The sequence below is a fragment of the Chelonoidis abingdonii genome, chromosome 4 (genome assembly GCF_003597395.2).
Source record: "Chelonoidis abingdonii isolate Lonesome George chromosome 4, CheloAbing_2.0, whole genome shotgun sequence".
Taxonomy (NCBI): domain Eukaryota; kingdom Metazoa; phylum Chordata; order Testudines; family Testudinidae; genus Chelonoidis; species Chelonoidis abingdonii.
Genome location: NC_133772.1, coordinates 22,014,872 through 22,030,859, shown reverse-complemented (window position 1 = coordinate 22,030,859; position 15,988 = coordinate 22,014,872). Strand labels below are relative to the sequence as shown.

Sequence of the window (15,988 nt, the reverse complement as noted above, 5' to 3'; positions counted from 1 at the left end):
AATTCCCTGGTGTGGAATTCAGGCAGCAGGACCCAAACTCTGATTTCCATCACAGTTTACCCACCCCCTTGCAAGTCACCAAGCTGGGGAGCCTATTCTGACGCTTCCCCTCCTCCCTGTTGTCCTTATTCCCAACACTGCATAATTCAGCATCTCCTCAGCTGCAAAGGCTGCAGTAATCTCAATAATAAAAATGTCTCTAGTGTCATCTCGGTGATGAGTCATCCTTCTAGCTGAACTTGTACAGTGAGCACTTCGCACTCCGGGTCTGCTCACGCGCTCTTCACCTTTCGATCCCAAATTGGGTGGAGAGCATCTCAGGCCAGCTCCAGTGTGCCAGCACTTCTCCATCACCTGATTCCACTTGTGATCTCACATACATAGCAAACAGTGACCTAGTTTGGATCAAAGAGAGACTACTGTGACAGGCCTGCATGGCTTGCACTGCATTGCATATGCACTGATAAGTGTGGACAGGCTGCATTGCCTCCTCACTGATAGGCATGCAAGGGTTGAATTGCATGCACACTAATATGCATGCATGAGTTACGTTGTGTACCCACTGATATGCATGCATTGCATCTGCAGTGATATGCATTGGTTGCATTGAGTGGGTTTGTACTGGTAATAAGGAGGAGGTTGAATGCAATTATTGGGCCAGATTTTCCATTCTCATAGATTCCAATGGAGCTACACTGATCTATACCCACTGAGGATCTGGCCTTGTGACTTCCATGGAGAACCTCTCGATTTACACCACTGTAAGGGAGATCAGAGTGTGAGCCATGACTGGGGGGGCAGGATTCCTGGTTGTATTCCAAAAACTGCCATTTCCTGGCTACATCATCTAAAGCAAGTCACCTAACCACTTTGTGCCTCAGTTTCCCCATTGGCACAGTGGGTATAATAACATTGACCCATCTCCCAGCAATTTGGAGGGGGTCTCTAATGAATTAATGTTTCCTTAAATTTACATCACCTGAATATCTGGCCCATGGCCCATTCACATTCCCCATCCTCACTTTGTCTCATCCGTCCCCACCTACATCTTTGCTGTCACTTCTCCTTACTCCCGATATCCACTGTCTGTGGTCCTGTCATTCATCTCAATTTTCCCTACCCCTCTTCCAGCTCCTTCCTTCATATATTTATACATTCTGTCCCCTAGAGAGGAAGGATGGTCCAGTGGTTAGTGGAAGGCCTGGATTCAAATCCCTGCTCTGCCGTGGACTTCCTGTGTGGCCTTGGGTCAGTCACTTAGTGTCTCTCTGTGCCTCTGCTCTCCATCTGCACAACGGGATAATAGCCTCACAAGAGGGTCATGAGGCTCAGTCCGTTAACGATGATGAGGGCCAGGCAATGCCTACGACAGGTCAGTTTGGCTAAGCCCCAGTCCTATGTGTCCTGAACTATACACGGCGCTAGCAGTTCTGTTTCAGTGCAGAAAGTTAAGCACGTGTCTTTGCAGGAATGGAGCCTTTGACTATAAGCTCTTCAGAGGGGGGACCTGTCGTGCTCAGCCTCCATAATGCACCATCTTCATTTTCAGAGTTTTAGATAAGTGGTTACGATGGTGATTCTGAATACGAATAGTCAGTAAATACTATTCACTAATTAATACTATTAGCTAATTAATACTAGTTTATACTAAGTATTAAATATTAACTAGTTAATACTAAGAATAGTCAGTTAATACTGCCCTGTTCAGCCTCCGTAATGTACCATCTTCATTTTCAGGGTTCTAGATAAGTGGTTACCATGGTGACTCTGAATAAGAATAGTCAGTTAATACTATGGTGACTCTCTGAGCCCTGAGATAGACGGCTGTTCTGGGGCCTCCAGGAGCTGTGTTTTTGCCCAAGTGAAACTTGGAACCAATAGCCTCTCAGCAACAGTTCCACAGCCACAACAACCCACTTTGGCAGGGCCAAAGAGAGTCTGTGCAGCCAGCCTGTATGCCGGGTTGTGCCCTGTGCAGCAATGTGATTGAGGGATACTGTATCTGTCTTCTGCCTGGGCTGAAAACCACTCTCAGTGCAGGCCGTGCATGCCAGCCCTTGATCACAGGTCCTGCAGTTTGGTGTGAACCTGGCTTGCTCTACACTCAGGGGACCACTAAGTCTCAGCAGGCCTAGCCTTTCCAGTCATTGTTACTCACAGCTTAGATAAGTGAGGGGGCAGTACCTAGTTACAAGTGGGTGGTCTCGCTCTGCTTTTGGCTGGGCTATTACTTTACTCTAAACCAGCTCTTGGGTATTTTATTCTTCTGGATGACTTGAGATAGAAAGATGGCTGGCCATGGCCCGCTAGCTTGTCCTAGGTTCTTCAGGAATGTGGGGGAGAGATGAGCAAGCCCATAGGCTTTCCCCATTTTCAGTGTTTTGATCACTTCTCTGGTTCATCTGTGCTGAAAGGCTGGAAATCTTCTTTGGTTTCAGGTATGCGCTGTTTGTATTGTCACCATTTCTTCTTCACCTCTCTTTCAAGCTTCTTGTCCTTTATTGGTGGGTAGCAATGCAATTGGAAGATGCTGGGGGTAGCCCCATGCTGGAAGCTCCTGAATTGCACCAAGTTTTCTGATTAGTGCCCAGGCTTTGCAGTTGGATCTTAGCATGTTTAGTTCTGTGGCAGCCTGATCCCATCTTGCTCTTCTTGAAATGTCTAAAAGGTTGGGTGATGCTTTGAGTGGCCACTTTTTGCATGTTGCTTTGAGGAGTTCTGCACACTCATCATCTAGGCAGGGGGTGTAGGTCTGATAGCCTCTTGGAACTGACTTGGAGACAGCTCTGTGAATGGCTTTTGAGAACTGTGTGTCAGCTTCTCCGCTAGAGACGTTCCAAGCGAAGTGGCGCGCAGTGAAACATGGAAAGCTGGGCCCGTTCCAGTGAGGATCTGGTTATTCCAGCTGTGGCAAAAGTCAGACGGTGTTGACTAGGTGAGAAGTTGTTCGATACACTGGCTTATAACTTGATGTGCATGATTGATTGATTGTGCTGGCGGTTCAGGTGAGGGGAGGGGAGTAGTTTTGCTTCCACCTGGCAGAATGAACAGTACCTCATTAATCTAGCCAGAATAAGGTGAAGGTCATGGAGTGAAGCCTGATCCAAAAGGTCAACTCCGTTTTGATCTGACCCCCTGTATCCCCAACTGATGTGGTGACTATTCAGATCTCCAATATAAATGACAGGGTGTGGGAATTTATAAAGAATATTTGGCTAGGCCAGGATTGGTTAGGGGGCTGGTACGCATTTGCTTCTCTGAAATGACCAGTTCTTACAATGTCCCAGAGGTCTGAATTTGATGGGCATGGTTCTGTGTCGACAAGATCTGCTCCAACACAGGTAGCACAGCCATGTTGGCAATGCAAAAAGTATGGCACAAGGTCATAACCTTTGACATTCAGGTGGTTGGCTGATTGGAGTCGACATGTGTCTCCTCCACGCAAATTTCTTCCATGTTCTGTTTGGAGGCGGGGGGCTGAAGAATGGAAGGTTTACCAGCTGAGAGACCTTCAACGTTTAGCTGAAGGATTTTCAGGCATGGGCCAATGTCCAGAGTTTCCTAATCATGGTTAAGATTTCTGAGATTGCTTGAGAATCGGAAAGTTTTGGGTTGCTAGTTGTAGCTTTGGTTTCCCCAGCCAAAGCAAGGTACTTACAGAGTATATGATGGGAATGCAGCTGCATTATATTCCAATAAAATATTATTTATTATCATTATGTCCTTAAGTACCCATCTGATTTGGGCCAGTGTGCAGGTTAGCTGCTTGCCATTGGGTCCTGTTAGCCAAAGGATGATGTGAAAGCAATGGATGCAGAGAGCCGGTGTGTGGTGGGCATGCTCTTTGGTACAACGAGAGAGTATGTGTTGGAAACGCTCTGATGTGTGGGGGTGGCAAACTGCATTTTATCCTGGTAACCAAGTGTGCATATGTTGCAGAGAACAGTTTTGTATTGGTAACAGAGTGATATTGGCCCAGCTCTTCAGAACTCTGTGTGCTCCAGTGAAAGCACACACAGTGATGCAATGTGTTTGCCTGATTGGCATGTGCAATTGCCACGGTTACGATCATGATCGGAGCAATGTCGCATGCAAATTGGACATGTACACGTGTGCGTTTTGGTGCAGGCAATGGCCTGTGCAGACTTCTGAGAAAGCAGAGTACTATACTCCTGGGTACAAGAGGCAGGTTTGTACTAGGGGATGCTGTGATGGACTGTGTGGTGAGGTGGGCTTGTCTTGAATGCAAAGGGTTCTGAGTAGCTAAAAGGGTGATAAGTGAGCTGCTTCAGCTTTACCATGGGATGAGGTTATAGCAGCAGGGGCAGAGACTAGGTTTGCAGTAGAAATAGTAGACCCTATCATCAAATGGTATAAATGGAGTAGTCTATTTGCAACAGCTGAGGATCTGGCCCAATAAGGTTATGACCAATGCGTTAAGCTGTGTTTAGCGTTGATAATGAAATCTGGCAGCTCTGGGCGGCTCTGCTTGAAATGGGAACTGGATAGTAAAGTTCACCCACCTTTGTAAAGTGATTTGAGATCCTTGGATGAAAGGGACTATGCAAGTAGGAAGCCTTAATATCATTGATGAGAGGAAGTTACCATCTCAGGTGCATGTACTGGAGTTGTTTTCTGTTTATGATGCATTCGACGAAGTGGGTATTCACCCATGAAAGCTCATGCTCCAATATGTCTGTTAGTCTATAAGGTGCCACAGGACTCTGCTGATTCTCTTTCTCTCTCCCTATCAGTTCATAGACTTCCCCACCCTCCTTCTGTATTTCTAAAGCCTTTGTCACTGCTGATCACTGTAGTATCTGAGTTCTGTAAGTGCCTTTGTCCTAGGATCAGAGTAACGTTGTCATTTGGCCACCGGTTGATGTTGTCCCACTGAGTGCATGTGGCCATTTGTGCCGATGATAAGGCAGGGTTCTGTGATTTGGGCTGATGTGATGGGAAAGCTCTCTCAGGTGCAATGGTAACCTGAGGACATGTTGCAGCCAACAGCAGAGCTAGACTGTAGTGTGAGGTGCTGGCAGGCCCAGATTAAAAAATTTGGGGGCCCTGTGCACTATGAAAGCTGCCCCTCCTTTCTTAAAGTGCACGCTCCATATGTACTGCACCCCACATGGACCCCAGAATGTCCCCCAGCCCTACCCCACACGTCCCTCTCCCTAACAAACCCCCAAATGTCTCTCCGACCACACACAGATCCTGGAATACCTCCCACCCTCACCCCACATAGACAACAAACCAACACCCAAATGCCTTTCCCACCCCCTACAGACCCCAGAATTTCCCCTGTCCTCACTCCTGACAGCCCCCCAGAATGCTCTCCCATCCCACCCCACAGACTCCAGAATGCCCCTTCTATTCCACATATAACCCAAAAAACCCTCTACCAGCTCCCACTTATCCTGACAGCCCCCCCATCCCCCCACACATCCCAACCGCTCTGATGTATATCCCACTCACCGCAGCCCCCAACACCTTGGCCCCACTGGCCACAGCTGCCCACATGCCCCACTCGGCCCCAACATCCTATCCCCGTGCCCCACCGCCCTCTGACATCCTTCACTCACCCCTACTCCCTCTTCCTATAGCCCACCAGCAACTCACCCCCACCTACTCAGCTGCCTACCACAGGATCTTCCAGGGGGCTATTCACCAGCACCCCCCAGTGCAGCACTCCTCTCCCATCCTGGGCTAGGATAGTCGCTTCTGATCCTGGCTGCCCAGCTCTGGTTGCTCCCATGGCCTGCCCAGCACTCATATGGCCCCGCACCACTCAGATTTGGCCCCACTGCCTCTCTGTCAGGATAGGGGTGGGGAATGGTCAGACCAAATTTGAGTGAGAGATTTTAATGGGCGCACAGGGTTCCAGCGCCACTCAGGTTTGTGTCAGTGGGTGGGGGACCCCTGTGCAAATGCACAGTGGCTAATCCAGGCCTGCGTACGGCTTTATGGTGGATAACGGTTAGGCTGCTGGGCTGGGTGCAGCCACAGGGTTGCATTGGGAGCAGGGTGAGACTCTCAGCGGGGCAGAGAAGCAATTGTGCTGTCGTCGCTCAGAATCAGCAGCAGGGGAGGCTTCAGTGTGATGCATTGTGGTGTCCGGGAGGGGAAGATGCACAAGCACAGTCGGTAGGTGTGTGCTGGTAACACGATGAGGGTCTGCTCGCTGTCAGAAGGTGCTTTGGGTCGGTAATGACACGAGGCCGCTATATATTTATTTCTAGCCAGCCCATCTTGCCAACCAGGCACGAGTGTCCTTGTTTGGTGTCCTAGAACAGCATCAGAAATCTGCATCTAAATATCCACAGCCTCCCATGCAGTAAGAATCAGAAATATGCTGGGAAAATGGCCTCTTTGCTGTGAGCCTTCCATAATGCCTGGGTGATTTATCAGCAGGCAGCTCCAGTGTGAGTCATTTTGTTCTTTGTAGTCATCTGGTCACGCTCCTTGAACTGCTGATTTCACTCCGGTCTCCCCAATTAGACAGAGATTAATGAGGTTTCTCTTGAAAGCCATTCCAGCCTGGAGAGTTGCCATTTTACCCCTCTTAGGAGCTACTCACTCGAGTGCAGCAGCGAGATTGTGCCAAGCACAAGTGTAAATGCAGATGGAGAAATCAAATGTCCGTAGGTGCCAGAATAGTGTGTGTGTATGTGTGTGTACACTCCTGTGTCCGTGTGTACTGTGTCAGTCAGTCCCATCATGTGTGGGGGTGTGTCCATGTAAACATCTGTGTGTCTGTGTCTGTTTCCTCTGCACATGAGTATCCTAGGCACCTGTCAGTGTGTAAGAAAAACAACAGGTGCAGGGGGTCACTCTGATGGTTCTGGGTTATAATGAACAGGCGGCTGGTGAGACATCACGGTTGAGATTGTTCTCTCTCCTCCCCCATTGTCCTCCTGTCTCTCCCCCTCCATGTCTGTCCCACTGTGTGGAAGAACCCTGGCTCTCACAGTCACAGGTGGGATCTGTAATGGCCCTTTTTTCTCCTGCCAGGTGCCTACCTGGTCCCATACCTGGTGCTGCTCATCATCATCGGGCTCCCTCTCTTCTTTCTGGAGCTGGCGGTGGGTCAGAGAATCCGCCGGGGCAGCATCGGAGTGTGGAATTACATCTGCCCCCGCCTGGGGGGCATTGGATACGCCAGCTGTCTCGTGAGTGCACAGATGAGTTTCACCTGGTGCCATGTGTGGTTATGGGAGGGGAGGAGGGTTGATCTCTGTCCAGTCACAGGGAGGGCATTGCAGGTCACAAACAGCTAGGTTCCTAGCTACGGTAACTGTAGCAATAGCAGGACAGACTTCAGGCTGCCATGGCAGCATCCTTAGTCATCTTGGAGCCGGGGAAGAGGTACTTGTCTGAGGATGTTGAGATGTAAAACCAGGATTGTATCAAAATCCCATAGCACTTATTGCAAGAGTCAGGGTGTTATCCCCAATGTCGTGCTCAGATGCCAGTGTGGGCTACTACATAGCTAACGGATATCATATTCCTCACCTCTGGCCTGTTGGGCAGTGAGGAGTGCTGTTGAACAGCTTGCCACATCCCACCCCAGAGGTGGCTGCAGTTTGGTAGCAGGGGAGGTGTGACGAGGAGAGCCGGGGCTCAACCCTCCCTGTTGAGGAGGGGAGCCACACCGGCCTCATCCTGTTCTCGCTGGGTCTTGTCCCTCGGGTCCGCAGTCCACTGTCTGGGCGTTCGGTCCCTGTGGAGCGGACTGGGACACAGCAAAGTCAGTAGGGGCCCCGCCTTGGATATAGGCGGGCACCAAATGAACGGTCCGCTACATTCTGGCCTCTTTGGGGCGGGACAGAGCAGCAACCAAGTCAATAGGGGCCCAGCCCTTGGTTCGGGCGGGGCACCAAACACAGTACAATAGGCTCTGGCCCTTTGGGGCAGGGCAGAGTGGTAACAAAGTCAATAGGGGCCCAGCCCTTGGTTCGGGCGGGGCACCAAACACAGTACAATAGGCTCTGGCCCTTTGGGGCAGGACCAGAGCGGGTAAAAGTCAATAGTGGCAGCCTTGGTCGGCGGGCACAACACACAGTACAATGGGCTCCGGCCTTTGGGCAGGGCAGAGCAGAGCAGCAAATAGTTCAGAAGGCTCTGGCCTTTGGGGCAGGGAGCAGAACAAACAGTCAGGGGCTCTGGCCCTTTGGGCAGGCAGCAGCAGCAAAACACGGTTAGCTGTGGGGGCGAAGGGGGATACTGCCACCCGGCTAGGTGCAGGGGAACGCAGGCCACCCACTCCTCTGTGTCCAGCCCGGGCCCTAGTAGCGGCTGTCGCCGCTAGTGGCAGTCAGTGGGGATCCGACCGAACACACTGACAGAGTGCTCAGGGGCTCCTGACCGAAACACACTGAGCAGAGTGATCAGTGGGGACCCTGACCAACACACACGATGCATCGCTCGGGGTTTCTGCGGCCTGACTATAGCAGCACCCCGGGCTACTCTCCATTCCCCCTTCGTCTCCTACCTGGTCCACAGCGTCGTCCACCCTCATGGGCTCCTCCCAGTCCGGGCTAGGTAGATACCGGGTGCACTCTGGGTAGCTGGGCCAGGTCTGGTCCGAAGGCTCCAGGTCATAGTTGGGGCTGGGCAGCTTGGTAGTTCCAGCAGCTCAGGGTCAGTGGTTGCTGCGGTCGGCTCCGGCAAGGCCTGAATACCTGTCCCGAGTGCTCGGCAGCCTCCAGCGACGGGTCGGCCGGACGTCTGCTCTGGCCGGCAGCTGAGCTCCAACTGAAGGCCGGCGCCCGGCTTTTATACTTCCGGGTCGCCGCCTGACCCTTTGAGGGGCGGGGCTTCCGCCCGGAAGTTCCGCCCTGGGGGAAGATGGACGGGGCTCAACCCTCCCTGTGGAGGAGGGGAGCCACACTGCCTCGCTACAGGAGGTAATTCCTATACACAGAAATTCAAGTGCAATGTCATTTGCATAATTAGTCTAGTGAGTGATGGGGTGCAACACTCCACCTCAGTCTGAGCTCAATGTGCCAGTCTTACCTGGGCTCAACATGGCAATCTCACCTGGGCTTCTAAGAGGAAAAGTTCAGCACAAGCAGGGACCCATCTAGCTGGGGGCTGGGCATCTCCTGAGAGCTACTGAGTGCCCTCAGTGGACCCTATGGACATTAGGAGCTGCTCAGCACCTCACAGAATCAGTCCCTTGGATAGTCTCTGAATGGATAGAGATTATCACCTTAGTTCCAGGGCATGATGGGGGTGAGGGAGTCCATCCTGGATTGCCCTAGCAGAGATAGTTCCTTGCAGGTGAGCTCCGAGCATTTGTTTGTGGTGCATTGCAGCAGGTGCAATTGTAAAGTGGTAATAAATGGCTCCCATTCTAGCCTCATCTCCTGGCTCCAGGTTTTCCCAGCGCACACAGCACTACTATCAAAAGCAACTCCCTGTGGGTTTTGCAGGAGTTTGAGATCAGAGTGTGATGTCCATTACACCAGTATCGACTGTGTTAATCCAGGCACAGCCTCAGACATGCAACCCAGAGCTGTTGGCTTCTTTCTTAACTTTTCATTTCTTAGCTTTGGCTACAACATGTCAAAAACAACTTCACTGAAAAACACACGTGACAGCTGCCACTTTGGTCAACACCAGAGATTGAACCGGGAGCTGAAAACATGAGTCTTTACAGCATGAGCTAAAAAGCTAGCCTCTCAAATTAGGCCTGTGTCAGACTCCTGTCCCCTGAAGATCAGGTGCAGAGGACGACACCCACAACACATTCTGATCAGTGGGTTACACAGGCAATTCAGAATTCAGTTTGGAATGTAATTACAGCTGAGCGACTCATTCATGATGAATCTTTCGTTCAGCCAATGTCACCTTTGCTTCCAGCTTGCGAGCGGACAGCAGAGGGATCACACCGATTTAGATGAAATTCTCTGCTAATTTCTTCTCTGAATAAAGCTCAGACTGAGGATAATGCAGCAAGAATTTTCACCAAAGATTGCTGTGTGTCTGTTAGTTACATGGGCAGGGTGGGGTTGGGCCTGTTCCCTGCTTGGATCACATATTGTAGCATACAGAAAATAAGGTAGTGTCCCTTTAAACAGTTTGCCAACCATCTAGTGACACTCGCTGTGTTCTGTGTCTTAGAAAGTACCAGAAACAAGCAGCAATGTGTCTGTGATTAGTCCCGTCCTATCTGTGTATAGTTAGTAAACACAGTTATTTGGGCCCCAGCTGTGCCTGTGTGGTTTCTCCACGTTGTTTCTGTTGCATAAAGAGCAAAAGACAACAGCATGTATTTAATAAGCTTGTGCAGCACAAACTGAAAACGCTTCGGGGAAGATGCAATGAATAGATTATCTAGCCAGAAGGGACCACTGTAATCATCTGGTCTGACCGCCTGCATGATACAGGCTATCGGACTTTCCAGAATGAATTCCTGTTTGAATTTGAGCAGATTTTTTAGAAAAACATCCAATCCTGATTCCAAAATGGCCAGGGTCAGAGAATTCATCACAGCTCCTGGCCAGTTGTTCCAGTCGTTAATTCCCTTTGCTGTTAAAAACATGCACCTTGTTTCTAATCTGAATTGGTCTTGCTTCAGCTCCCAGCCAGGGGACCATGTTAGACCTTGGATTGAAGAACGAGATTGAAGAATTGGAATTCAGTCTTAAAATTTGCTTTTTCTGAAGGTCCATCGTAGTAAAGCTCTGGGTCTCTCGTGGTCATTGGAAGTGAATGTTCTAATGGCCTGATCCATTGGCCCATTGCCATCAATGGGAGTTTTTCTATTCACATCACTAGACTTTGGGATCAGGCCCAGATTACCACATCTCATCACCCCAGTTGCCTTGTCCCAGGGTTTCCTGGTCAGCGTCAGGTCTGTATGAGGGATGCACCATGCGGGATCTAAACACTGTTATTTTCCCTCTCCTAGGTCTGCTTCTTTGTTGGTCTCTATTATAACGTGATCATCGGCTGGAGCATCTTTTACTTCTTTAAATCCTTCCAGTATCCGCTCCCCTGGAGCGAGTGCCCCATCATTAAAAATGGCACAATGGCCGGTGAGTAATTTTGTTGTCTCTCCAGCTCAGCAGGTGCTGAGAAACAGGACGTGGATAAGAGCTGTCAGGGTTGCAAATGGTTCCAGCTGTTGGGACAAGGCATTGGATCTGAGGAGTTGCTTCCAGGATTGTGGGTAGTTTCCATTGCTGATAGTTGTCACTGGATGGGGATGCTCACGGTTAGGGGATGCTGGGATGTGGCAACGCATGGGACACTTGCTGTCTCTTTGTGGGTATTTCCCCACTGGTGGGACATGATGTTGTGTTGGGACATGTTTGCCTGCTTGCTCTAAGGTGACAGCCCACTGTGGCATGCCTGCTATCGGGATTGCAGATGGATTTGGCAGCTGGTAATTGCATTCGAAGCTTTCATCTAGCTGGTTCCTGAGAGCCCAATACAGAGCGTTTTAGTAACATCTGAACATCTCCCTGGTACACTTGGGACTATTTTATGGCAGGTGTAAATTACACCATTTATTTAACATCTTATTTTCATTTGTTAGCATCTTTCTATCCCCTCTTTGCTATTAAAAATCAACCAAGATCCAACCCCCCGAGTGCCCTACAGACATTTGTAAATTACAGCTGGCTGCCCTGGGACTTAGGCGGGTCCTTAATGACATGTTACCCTCAAGGGAGGGGGGTGCTTTCCAGCAACCCAAACTCTCATGTCCCTTCTTTGTTTCAGTTGTGGAGGCAGAATGTGAGAAGAGCTCTGCTACCACCTACTTCTGGTACCGGGAGGCTCTGGAGATTTCCAACTCCATTTCAGAGAGCGGAGGGCTCAACTGGAAGATGACCCTGTGCCTGCTGACGGCCTGGAGCGTCGTGGGATTGGCCGTGATCAAAGGAATTCAGTCTTCAGGGAAGGTGGGGGTCAGCAAGGGCCAGAGCTACAAGTTTTGTTTCCTGCCAGTGGTTGAAGTGATGTTATGTGCACCAAGGATAGAAGGATTAAATGCATCTAGTGCTGGGGAGTGTCTGCAAAAGAGCAGTTGGGTAGCAGTGTAGCTGTGGAGTGTCTGAGAAGGTAAGAATGTCTGCAGCTGCTTGTGCCTGGAGGTAGGAGTTTTCTACAGCTGGTGAGTTTATTCCTGCTAGGAAGGTGGATGTAACCATCACGACTGGCCTCTGCAGATACCTCTGGTGTGTGACAGGGTATTAACTTCTGCCACCATGTCGAGATCTCAGCCTGTAGGTCCCCTAATGGAAATGAGCTGATGTTCTGAGGTTCTGGCCACCTGACGCTCCCCACTGACCAGCTGTGAGAAGGGCTAATGCTATTTAAGCTAAAGGACCGTGCTGGCCCAGGAACAAATAGTGATCAACCGGCCAGGAATAAATCTAGGCTGGCGATTAGAATTAGAACCATCAGAGGAGTGAGGTTTCGGAACAGGCTTCCAATAGGAGTAGTGGGGCCAACACCTGCGCTGGTTTTAAGGTGGAGCTTTATGAATGGGGTTGCCTACAATAACAGGGGACTGGAATGGATGCCCTGGGAAGTCGCTTCCAGTCCTGTGTGCCTATGACTTCACGGGGGCTTGTGCATGTTCTGCACCTGGGACAATCAGGCCAGGCGCCTGGCTATGACCCACTGGGCACCCGCGTATGATGATTTGGGCTTAGAGTGAGGTTTGACCTATTGTGCTAGTTGCCCTTGGCTTTCCTGAGGAAACTCTGCTCTGAGGAAGCTGCCACAATGCCCAGCTTGTCTTGCTGGGTTGGCAGGCAGCACCGATGGGAATTGGTAGGCACCAGCCCCAACCAGGGCTGGATCAGAGGCTTGGGGAGAAGGGCTGAAATGAACATTTAGCTGATGCTCACATTTGGCGCCATGAAAAAGGCTGCGTCTCATCACTGAGCAAGGTGAGGGAGTTCTGAAGGGGAAAATTCCAGCTGAGATGCCAGAACACTGTGTCCTCATAACTCTGCTGTAGAGCATCAGGGCAAAAAGTCCCCAAGCTGCCATCCCAGCAATACAAATTGGCACCAAATGCTCTGCAGCAAGCGGAGAACAAAAGCAGAGCATTAACAGCCAAACTTCCCTGCTCAGATTAAGTGTGACTCACTGGACTCTTTTCATGCATGCTCACTTGAGCACTAGAAATAGGCCCAGGTTACACAGGTAGTCAGCATTAGCCACACAGGCCCCCTTGTGCCAGTCAAGTATGTGTTGCCTCCCTGCTCTTCCCTAGTGGCTGGGTCACAGGGAGGATAATAGCCTACTACTGCTACAACCAAATGGAGGCTGTTCCAGTGGTAAAGGTCAGTGCTAAAGGTGGTAGGTTCAAATCTTTTTGAGAGACTGTACTGGGGACTTGTTACACCATGCTACAGCATAAAGGGGATAGGTTCAGGCTATGGAGGGCAGCATCCCTAGCAGCACAGCACCCCCTTGTGCCATGGCAGATAGAACTGGTGTTCAGGTGTTGAAGGGCAATATTCCCAGCAGCATAATGGCCCTTAATGCTGCAACATGTTTCATGCAGACTTATAGAGGCTCAGTGCTTCTCTTTCAAAGTAAAATTCTCTCCCTCTCCTGCTCCTTTTCTGTCAGGGGATTGTGTGCAGAGGGGAACGGAGGACGGGCCCTGCCTGAGTGCCAGTCGTGAGGCGGTAGCTGTGACAGGTCCTTGTCATTGTCATGGTATAAGCCCCTACTCTGAACCTTAGCGTCCAAAAGATGGAGTACCAGCATGAATTCCCCTAAGCTTAATTACCAGCTTAGAACTTGTAGTGCTGCCACCAACCAGGACTTGCAGTGCCTGGTACACTCTGGTCCCCCCCAAAACCTTTCCAGGGACCCCAAGAACCCAGACCCCCTGGATCTTAACACAAGGGAAGTAAACTCTTTCCCCACCCATTGCCTCTCCCAGGCTTCCCTCCTTGGTTACCCTGGAAGATCACTGTGATTCAAACTTCTTGAATCTTAAAACAGAGAGATCAAGGTTTCCTCCCCCCTTCTTTCCTTCCTCCCCCCATTCCTGGTGAGTGCAGACTCCCTCCCCTTGGGTTATACAAGATAGCCAAAATCAATCAGGTTTTCTAAAAAGAAAAGCTTTTAATAAAGAAAGAAAAAAGTAAAAGTGTCTCTGTAAAATCAAGATGACAAATGTACAGGGTCTCGAGCCTATAGACACAGAGAAAGTCCTCCCCCCAGCACAAATACAAGTTTCAGCAACAGAGATACAATCCTTCCAGCAATAACATATTTGCAAATAAAGAAACAAATAAAAAGACTAAAACTGCCTTCCTACATGTACTTACTAACTTGAACAGAAGAGACTGTTTCAGAAATTTGGAGAATAACTGCTTCCATGTCTGGTCCTCTGAGAACCAGAGACAACCAAAACCACACGCAAAACAGCCCAAACAAAGGCTTCCCTCCACCAAGATTTGAAAGTATCTTGTCTCCTGATTGGTCCTCTGGTCAGGTGTTGCAGGTCACTGTTTGTTTACCCTTTACAGGTAAAAGAGACATTAACTCTTAACTATCTCTTTATGACAGTCATGTTGGGTCTTCTCTCTCCTAGGTGATGTACTTCAGCTCCCTCTTCCCCTATGTGGTGCTCCTTTGCTTCCTGGTGCGGGGGCTGCTCCTGAGGGGGGCGATAGATGGGATTCTGCACATGTTCACTCCTAAGGCAAGTGACCAGCGCTCGCTGTACAGCCCCTCTGCCTGATCGGAGAGGGACAGGGCCATTTCCCAAGGCTGCTTGCCCTGCTGATTTCAGGATGAGTTTAGATGGGAGATAGGGGCAGAGGTGCATGATCACGATACAGGCTCCCATTCCTTCTGGTTTGCTCCTTCATTTTCCTGGAGGGAGCAGGCTGCTTCCGATATCAACCATAGGCAGGTGCACACACATACACAAAATCACACCTACATACATACAACTACATCTACACACATACAATCAGCCCTGTGCACACACCCAGTCCCGTTTACACATATAGTTGGTTCACACTAGGAAACAGATTCACACACACAACTGTACACACACACACACACACACACACACACAAATAGATGCATGCAATGCAGCTGCACACAGCCTTACACAACCCTATATGCACATACAATCAGTGCTACACACGCCCCCTACAGGAGATCAGGGTGCCTAAACCCAGTGCCACTGAAACAGTCAGGAACCCCAAGACCATACCTAACTTACACAAGTGGGGCAGACTGTATCTTTAATGTAGGGGTGCAGCTAGAGGAAACTACAGCTCTCAGCATGCAATGCTATGTGGAGCAGGTCTCTTAGCTCAAGGTGGGGCATTGCTGGTTGGCACTTGCAGTCTCTGTGCTTGTTGACATGGGCTACATTTTAAAACTTCATGAGGCTGCCTCTATGACAGATGCTGGCTGGCAGACAAACCTCCACACTTACAAACCTAAGCAGCCATCAGTGTAATTAACTAGCTAATTAATTAATGAAGCTGAGATGTAGATGAATCAGCTCAGCCCACAAAGCTGTTGCAAGCTATTAATGATGATAGCTTGATGAGAGATACCCAGACGCTTCAGTCCTACAGCTCTGGCTTTTATTATAAAGGGGAAGCTGTGATGGGGGCAGAATTTAAAACAAATTGGGCTAATCACACAGGCATTAGCTCTCAATTACTGTTAATGCGTAGGGCACTCCTAAGGTACTCAGGCACCAGGGGAGATGTGTGTTCAAAGTAGCTAGAGAGAGATGGCTCTGTGCATCCTCCAGCTGCTTTGCATATATGAACACACTGCAATTCAGCATCCAGTTCCCACTCCACACAGTGCGGGGACCTGCAGCACTCCAGGCAGCAAACACAGCATAGTCATCAAGGGACAAGTCAGCAGCCAGTGGTCCTGATGGGAAGGTTGGAGCTCGCCACGGAGTGCAAGGAAAGCGGGTCCCTGGGTGTAACTATATACGAGTGGGGAAGGGAAGTATTAAAGACAA

At 49.9% G+C, this 15,988-nt stretch overlaps 1 protein-coding gene across 1 annotated transcript in view; it reads left to right on the top strand.

The window, feature by feature from the left end:
- SLC6A17 (solute carrier family 6 member 17) overlaps positions 1-15,988 on the top strand; it is a 53,564-nt gene that overhangs the window by 24,904 nt on the left and 12,672 nt on the right. The window contains exons 3-6 of the mRNA XM_032804894.2: positions 7,015-7,172; positions 10,919-11,045; positions 11,734-11,915; positions 14,579-14,689. Coding sequence (XP_032660785.1) covers positions 7,015-7,172; positions 10,919-11,045; positions 11,734-11,915; positions 14,579-14,689 — 578 coding nt within the window. The remainder of the gene's footprint in view (positions 1-7,014; positions 7,173-10,918; positions 11,046-11,733; positions 11,916-14,578; positions 14,690-15,988) is intronic.